Below are 8,778 nucleotides of genomic sequence, written 5' to 3'. Positions count from 1 at the left end.
TCGGCATTCACTCATCCTCTCCCCGTGCTGGTGAGATACTCTCCCTGCCTGGGTTTACACACCACAACCATCTTCCCATCTTTCAGGGCTTCATTCTCCTTTGTGCCAGTCAGCTGAAAGTTATCAGAACGATCTGACTGCAAATTAAAAAGAATCCCATTCTTCCAGAGCCAAAAGAACAGAAAAAGCAAGTGAATTGCCCTTTTCCACCTGTTGCCCAGATCACACAACCATGTCCTACCCTTTCCTTGTGACCCCTACCCAGCCCTGCCACTCCTCCCTTTGTGGTTAACTCCACACAGACAATAGGGTGGTAAGTTACTTGTGAGAAGGGCTATAGTACGAAACAGGAAAAAAGTTCAAGGTAGCTGAGTTATCCATACTGCAAGTCCCAAACAGCAACATAATTATATTAAAATCACCCTTATTTTCACCACTTAGGAATGATCTTGTACCATGAACATCCAGTGACAGCACAAAACGATACTATGACACTAAAACACACAGCACAACTCTGAAACGAGACGTAAGATGAAACTGAAGAATCTGGCAATGAATTACAAGAAATCCCAAAGTTGATTGTACAACACTGACATATTGTCTGAGGCTTCTATTGACTTAGGCAGAACAGATACTGAACACTCAGAAAATCCCAAAGGTGCTGACAAATACCAAACGTGTCTGCACAATATCTCAGTCATGTTTCACAGTTCAAATATCACTCCCATTTTGTGACTGGTGAAACGGAGATATGGACACTGGAATAAAGGATATCAGAATAAACCAGGGTGTGAATTTAGACTGGTCTCTAAAGCGTGTGCTCACAATTATTCCCAGATAAACACACGGCAGTCTAAAGCCTGGCTTACAAAGGGCCAAAGAATTTCTAGTTGACGATGCTGCGTTTATTGCAGGCTCTGCAACTGGTGCGCTACATACCTTATGAAAATAACTTTCCACAGCACTCACCTGACGGTTCATTTATTTCAGGAAAAGATATATTTCTACCGAAAACTGTTCACTGCATGCTTGACTAGGTAATCACTCCAGATCCTTCCCACCCACCTGCCCGAGGATTGTAGCATACCTAGCTAAAACTGTAAGCAAACTGCTAGTAAAATCTGGAGTTCTTCTTGGGGGAGGAAGGAGGTGATTCGTATTTCCAGTTATTTGAATTTATTGCCAAGTCTAATTTTCTCCAACAGATAAGGTCCAGATTTCCAAAAGAGTGGCAGCAACCTGGCCTTCTGAAGATAAGTACATGTGTCTTGCATTTTCCATAGAAAGAAAGATAATACTATAGCAGAAGATACAGCAAAAATAAGTATTTCTGAATAAGGAAACAACCTTTCGGAAGTATAACCCTACCTGAGTTGTGCTTTAAGTTCAGTAAACCTGGGTCGTCTGCTGGGGTCATACGCCCAGCACTTGGTCATAAGGCTGTAGAGGGTAGGAGGGCAGTTTGGAGGCATTGGGAGCCGCTCACCATTCTCAATTCGCCCAATCACATCATTGTTCTTCACTCCCTGGAAGGGCTTTACCCCATGCATTAGGATCTCCCACATACACACACCTGAGAAACACACACACAAAAAATGTCCCCAGTGTGAGCAAACAACAAACCCCGTTAAAGCAGGAACCAACCCCCATTTCGTACAGCCCAACAGCGCCATTTCTTCCGAAACGTCCGGCGAGGGACTGAGCTCTGACTTACCGGCGGGCAGCAGAGGAGTGATGTGCAGGCGCATTACACACGCCCGCCAACCTGCACTACTTCTGAGGAAGCATGACCCCCAGCTGGCTCACGGCAGCCTGGCTTCCCGTTTAACCCCCTTTTACCGACTGTACATCAGAACGGTTGCTCATATGCAAATCCACCGCGAGCTCTACAAATGAGCTGTGTTTGCTTTTCCCTTTGACTAGCTCCAGCTGGCTTGTTTCGACAGGTAGAGCCTATTTTCACTTTACGAGTGTTTTAACGCTGGCATCGATCCAAATTCTTTGAGCTGAAACTATGTCATGAAACAGTTTCTGTTGAAACTGTCTTAGAAGCACAAAGACAAAAACGGCCTGTCGGGTTAGGACTGGCCAGAACGCTCCGCAGACCTCACTTCTCTAACCCTGTACTAGAATTTTCTTCTGACTATTATAAACCTGCTAAAATTCACATGCTCTTCACTTAAAAACATTCGGATTTAATTTTGTAAAGAGGGTGAACTCTTACTTGACTGCCCTGCTCTCATTTCAAGTCTCAGCATCTTTGTTCCTTCACACAGCCTCTGTTCTGCCAGTCCAGGCCAGCAGTCTGGACCAGTTTGAGCACAGGCCACCAGATTCATATAAATACTTGCATATTTAGGAAAAAAGATCAAGGCTTCAGCATGTTATTTCCCTTACCCTTATTTTTACTCAGCTTCTCATCCTATTTTGTAAGGTAGCAGGAGCTATGGAAGAGAAATTAAGTGCGCTTCTGGTATTGAAGATCTGGAAACAGGACACTGTGTAGGCTGATCTAGGCACTGAGCAAGGAATCGGGTGTATTGCCATAAAAGGCAACATACAAAATAGAGAAAGCAAACAGCAATGTTATAACAAAAAACAAAATCAGAGGGAAAAAAAAAATCAGTAAAAAAAATCATCTCTGTTACGACTCTGACCTAATTTCCTTGTACCTTCATTTCTGTCAGCTTCTTAATAGGGGCAAAATGCACATAAACCATTCAGCTTACGGAGTAGAAAAAGAAAAATACAGAGGTGGAAAATGTGCTGAAAGAAACTGGATTTTCGGAAAGCACAGTAAAAATAGTGCCAAATATCTGGAAATTATTAATTTACAGTGGTTAAAAAGAAACTGAACTTCTCCAGCAGGACACTTAAGAAAGCCCCCATTTGGGATTCACTTACCAAACATCCACACATCGCTCGCTGAGGTGAACCGTCGGAAGTTGATTGACTCTGGAGCCATCCATTTGATAGGCAGTTTTCCTTTGGAAGCTACGGGAAGGGCAAGACAACGCAGGCTTTTATTCCTACTACCGAGATCAAATGCACATTTTGTTCTCAGAGAAGTAATTTATAGGCAAACCCCATCTCCGGTGAAGCACCTGAACTACCAAACTTTGTACAAGACATGTGTGCACCGTCTGACCGGTTCTGCTGGCAGTCCTCTCTCTGCCTAACTATTCAGACTGATTGGAGCTCCTTCAAATCTGAAGTTAATTTTTATTTCAAGATGCACCTGTAGCAGTTCAGAACAGAATGGCACCAAATCTGAAACTGTCACAAAAATCAGCAAGGCAGTAGGCGGTTGTAAATGGTTCATAAAAAAGGGTGGGCTGTTTGATCATACATGAAACAGAAGGAAGAACCAACAAAAACCAAAATACTGCCCCAAACCTTCCACTAGAGCCCCCAGCAACAAACCCAACAGCACAAGAAACGATCACGTCAAAAATATTCCCCTCCTCCTCTCAGCCATTAAAATGATGAGATGTAGCTCACTGTGATGAGAGACAAGTGAAACGGCGGAAACATAATGAAGGGAACAGATAGAGGATATTTCAAAATATATGACTGAAAGTGGAAATACATTAGAGATTAGATTTACGAATACATGGTTTCATAATAGACACCTGATTTAAAACGCCACTGTTTGGTGCCCTACATGCAATCTCGGTCCTCCTTCCGTATTTCCCATCTACCAGGCACTGCAGGACATCTCACAGCTGCCGGAGCCGCTTCAGCTCAGTATTCCACCCAAAATGGGAAATGAGGCTGCAAAGGCTTTTTTGAACTGAATGTCCCTGCTCCAGTGACATCTGAGGCGTGCTGCACTCAGCGACAGCACAAACTCAAAATTTCTCTGTAGGTAACCTTGAACTCACTGTAGGCTACGTATATTATACCTTGAATAGGAATATGACCTCAAATGGCCTCAAACGGGGATCATCTTCTAAAGACTGAAGAAAGCACTACAAACTCCACCTAAGAAGTAGAATTTTACCTACACATGATTTTCCTACTTCTTACAAGTTAAATCAGGCCTTGTGATTCTCCTTCTGAAGCACACACTGCCATCTACGACGTTCTGGAATAGCTTGCCTTTTACACAAACACAACGCTAGACCGAGAATACCTGGTTAGTTCCCTCTGACAACAAACTCTGCACTGCGAGAAGCAGTTGCTCTAACCGGCCCGCAGGAACATCCAGAGTGGTCACTTACCTTTATAGTAAGTACTGTCTTCCATGTATCGGGATAAACCAAAGTCACCTAATTTCACACAGTCAGTGGCAGACACCAGCACGTTTCTAGCAGCAATATCCCTGCCAAACAGAGCAGACGTTATTTCTAGTGATCTAAACCCTTAAAGTCGTGAAATAACATTCGAAAAAAATATTAAAACCTGGAAGTACCAAGCCTTTTTTGAGAGGACTGAATTATTTTTCTAGTCACGGCTTGGGTATGCGTGTACAGAAGAAGACAACCACAGATTTGTCTTCTCATTCTGAGACGCTCGTGGAAGTGCTGCGGTACAGCTGATCCTTGTAAGTAACCACGCAATCACAGGATGGTTTGGGTTGGAAGGGACCCGAAAGATCACCCTGGTCCAACCTCCCTGCCATGGACTAGACCAGGTGGCTCAGAGCCCCGTCCAACCTGGCCTTGAACATGTCCAGGGATGGGGCATCCACAGCTCCTCTGGGCAACCCGTTCCAGTGTCCCACCACCCTCATGGCGAATAATTTCTTCCTTGCATCTAATCTAAACCAACTCTCTCCAGTTTAAAGCCATTACCCCTGCCCTTTCTCTATGCGCCCTTCTACAAAGTAGTAACTCTTGTGAAAGTAAACCACTGAATGTCACCACCAGAAGAAAAAGTTTTATCTTCATCTACTAAAATATCACAGCCTAACAATTTGGACAATTAGAATTGGTGGAAAGAAGAAAACCTGCCTCCTGACCCTGCAAAGGTAAGGATATGGTTTAAGATCTCAGTTCTGCTTCCTAATAAGGAGCTCGATTTTCAGTGATTCCACAGGGATTATGGAAAGACTTGGGCATTTTTCTCTTCCAGTTTCCCAGGTGAGACAACTCGTCTCTTGTGTCTGTTGACTCTGGATTTCCGCTTGACTAAGCACTGACAGACTCAGCTTGGAGTCTCTCTCCCATTTCAGTACAGCACGAATAAGCTGTATTTTGGAATTTTACAGGTGGAGTTAAAATAAACAGCTACTTGGCCAAAATCCAAGTGTCTCAACCAATCCCACGGGTCTGTTACTTACAGAGGTTTCATACACGTATCTATGTATGTACGTACCTACCACTTACAGACGGCTTTTTACGTGCAATACAGACACACACGGACAGGATCTGAATACTGGTATTTAACCACAAATAAAATGCTCAAGTTCTAAGTGAAACGGTACATGATAACTGGAGTGCTGTCAACTCTAATTGCCCATAAAAACAGGCTAAGGCCGGTCTCTCTTCCCTAGAAAGCTCATGTTCAAATTCAAGGGAATAAAATTCCAAACACACCTAGACGGATATCTAGGTTCACTTTCTGCTTAAGCAAGTACTTGTGTTTTATAAACATTTTGTTTTCCTTGTTCTTTACTTCAGCAGCTTGGTTTTCCTTTCTGTGTTTGGAAGATCACAGGTGACTGGCGGCTTTAAAAAATACTGGAACCCCAAAGCAACACCTCAGCTGCGATCTACTGCGGTGAAGATCCAGCCCCATTCCCAGGCAATCCAGGAGCGGGCCAGCAGGTGTCACTCTTGAAAAGGGACTCACTCCGGTGGCAGCGCTTCAAAAAATGACATACTGCTGTGGACACCGGTGTGAAACAACAGGTCAGTGGATTTTAGGAGTTTCACACCCATCACAGGTCAAGGAAAAGAAACCCAAAGGGAAGGTTTCAAAGAATCCAACTATGGGTTGTAATCGTTTATCTTCACTTAAACAAATGTATCTAAAAGCCTGAATACTGTCAGTCAAAAATCCCGTCATCCTGGGCGGCTCATATTCCCTAAAACTGCAAGTAGTTACATATAACAACTCACACGTACCATACGCATGTACAGATCTTACCTATGTACAAATCTTTTACTCTCCAAGTAGGCAAGTGCTGTGCTGAGCTGGTAAGCGTAGAGTATCAGAGAGGCCAGATCCAAGCTGTACTTCCTTACTTGCAAAAACGATCGCAACTTTTTGCAGAGAAGGAAAAAAACAGAAAGTAAGTTAGGACAGAAAAACTCTGATTTTGAATGACGTGTGTCTCAAATTATCATTTTTATACAAGTAGACGTACCCAAGGGCATGCCTTCCCTTTGGACTGGGTGAGTGAGGAAAATCACTTGCCCTGAGGAAATCTGACTCTGGGTTAAATTCAAGCAGATTTTTCTATATGAAAACTCCTACCCAAACAACAACAAAAAAATTGGGCACCGCTTTCAGGCTCCTCTGGAAGACTGAGAGCATATGCTGCTGCTGGTCGAGAGCAAAGCGCTTCTGGGCTCTTTGTGCAGTCTTCCTTAATTTCAGAACAAAGCAGTCCGTGAGGAGATCAGGAGCGTTTCGGAAGTTTTGTCTAATCCACATTTGCTAAAACGACGGGATTTACCTCAATGCAGAATTTTTATAAGCTTTATTTCCACTGTAAGGCTGTTAGGAGCTACTGGGAGGTGGCACTACTGTGTCCTTATAAATTAAAATAAGGCTTTAAAAGTGATTTGGGCACTGGAAATGAAATATAATTTTTTGACAGAAAATTACTTCATTACAGGTTTTTCTACCTTTTTTTTCCCCTGGACACCATATTGCAGTCTGATAATTACGATGACGATCTTACAATGCAGTATGAAATGCCACTGCAGCTCACATTTTCAGAAACATGCGGCTCAAAGAAAACAAACATTATAAAAACTGAGATCTAGTTTTGTTTCAACCATTCATTCAAAAGACAGAATGATGAAGAAAGTCATCTCACTCCAGGGTCTGTACTGCAGGGACCGTACGGAAGAAAAACCCAGAAGAAATTCAGTGTTCCAAGGGCAAATGCAGTATTACTCAGGAAGAAAAAAAGATGTACCAAGTAATTTCACCGCTAGAAGGTACACTTGCAAATGCTGCTTAAATGGTATCGCATTATCATCGTCTTGACACGGTCATGCTCTCACCCTGGGGCAGCAATTGAATTCCCTGAAAATTATGACTAAATCACTTTGGTATGAGCTGGTGCAGTTCCCTCAGTGGAGGCGTTAGACCAAATTCTGTTACTCCCGAGCCCAGAATTCTACACACAAGTAAGACACCATATCTGAGGAGAGAGTGACTTTGCCTTAGTTCTGAGAAGTGATTTTTCCAGTCTCTTCTAAAGAGATCTGTGAGCTTCAGGAGAGAAGACCACAGCTGCAGAAGGATTTTTCATACCTCTCCAAGTGTGCAGAGCTCCATGATTATCCAGACTGGGTTTTCTGTAATAACTCCAATGAGCTTCACAATATGAGGATGATCAAACTGACGCATCGTTACTAAAAGGAAAAGAAACAAGCTGGTGTGTTACAGAAAGCCTTTTTTTTAAGAAATAAAAATAATCAAGTCAGTTAAGAAGTTATGACCAGAAAATACAGTTACAGTTCTGCAGGACCTGAAACAACTGCTTGCAAGAAAAAAACTGTCTGGTCACTTGATGTTCTGAGGGCAGCACGAAACACTGCTTGCTTCAGCAAACTGCTGCGGACAGTGAAAGTCCAGTCGGGTTCTCCAGCTCTTCTGCCATGATGGAGCATAATATGAGTCAACATAATGACCCACCAATCCAGAGCATGACCAATTAACCTGTGCCTTCCTACTGGAACAGGGGGAAGGAGAAAACACTACATATAACTCCATGTCTGGAAGAAGTGTGTCACTTTATGACACAGACAGAAATCTCATCTAATCATTATTTTTACATATCACTTTATTTTCCATGGACTTAATTAACTTTACCGCCTCAGCAGAGCAGTCACAGTGTATTTTACACATACAGATCACAGAATCAAGGAATGATTTGGGCTGAAGGGACGCTACAAATCACCTAGTTCCACCCCCCTGCCATGGGCAGGGACACCTTCCACTAGACCAGGTGGCTCAGAGCCCCGTCCAGCCTGGCCTTGAACATCTCCAGGGATGGGGCATCCACAGCCTCTCTGGGCAACCTGTGCCAGTGTCCCACCACCCTCATAGTGAAGAATTTCTAGCTAGATTCTGATCTGAATCTCCCCTCTCTAGCCTGCCTTTGAACATCTCCGGGGATGGGGCACCCACAGCCTCTCTGGGCAACCTGTGCCAGTGTCCCACCACCCTCATAGTGAAGAATTTCTAGCTAGATTCTGATCTGAATCTCCCCTCTCTCAGTTTGAAACTATTACTGCTTGTCCTCCCAGATGAAGCCTCTCTCCATCTTTCTGATAGATCCTCTTTAAGTAATGAAAGGCTTGTATTTAGGTCTCCCTGGAGCCTCCTCTACTCTAGCCTGAACAACCCCAACTCTCTCAGCTTATCCTTACAGCAGAAGCGCTCCAGTTCCCTCATCAACTGTGGACTCTGGACTCACTCGAGCACATCGTTTTGTTTTCTTGTGCTGGGGACCCCTGGACGCAGGTGGGGTCTCACCAGAGTGGAGTAGAGCAGCAGAATCACCTCCCTTGACCAGCTGGCCATGCTTCATTTGATGCAGCCCGAGATGCCACTGGCTTTCTGCACTACTAGCGCACATTGCCGGCTCGTAGT

General features: G+C 43.8%; 1 protein-coding gene across 1 annotated transcript in view; it reads right to left on the bottom strand.

The window, feature by feature from the left end:
* LOC104494883 (focal adhesion kinase 1-like) overlaps positions 1-7,535 on the bottom strand; it is a gene marked incomplete at both ends in the record, with an annotated part of 30,035 nt that extends 22,500 nt beyond the window's left edge. Inside the window, 5 exons of the mRNA XM_010137778.1 lie at positions 1,369-1,573; positions 2,905-2,994; positions 4,224-4,324; positions 6,094-6,209; positions 7,435-7,535. Coding sequence (XP_010136080.1) covers positions 1,369-1,573; positions 2,905-2,994; positions 4,224-4,324; positions 6,094-6,209; positions 7,435-7,535 — 613 coding nt within the window. The remainder of the gene's footprint in view (positions 1-1,368; positions 1,574-2,904; positions 2,995-4,223; positions 4,325-6,093; positions 6,210-7,434) is intronic.
* Between the last annotated feature and the right edge of the window lie 1,243 nt (positions 7,536-8,778).

The sequence above is a fragment of the Buceros rhinoceros genome, unplaced genomic scaffold (assembly GCF_000710305.1).
Source record: "Buceros rhinoceros silvestris isolate BGI_N320 unplaced genomic scaffold, ASM71030v1 scaffold32806, whole genome shotgun sequence".
Lineage (NCBI taxonomy): Eukaryota > Metazoa > Chordata > Aves > Bucerotiformes > Bucerotidae > Buceros > Buceros rhinoceros.
The sequence above is the reverse complement of the archived record's forward strand: the minus strand, read 5'-3'. Positions and strand labels throughout refer to the sequence as shown.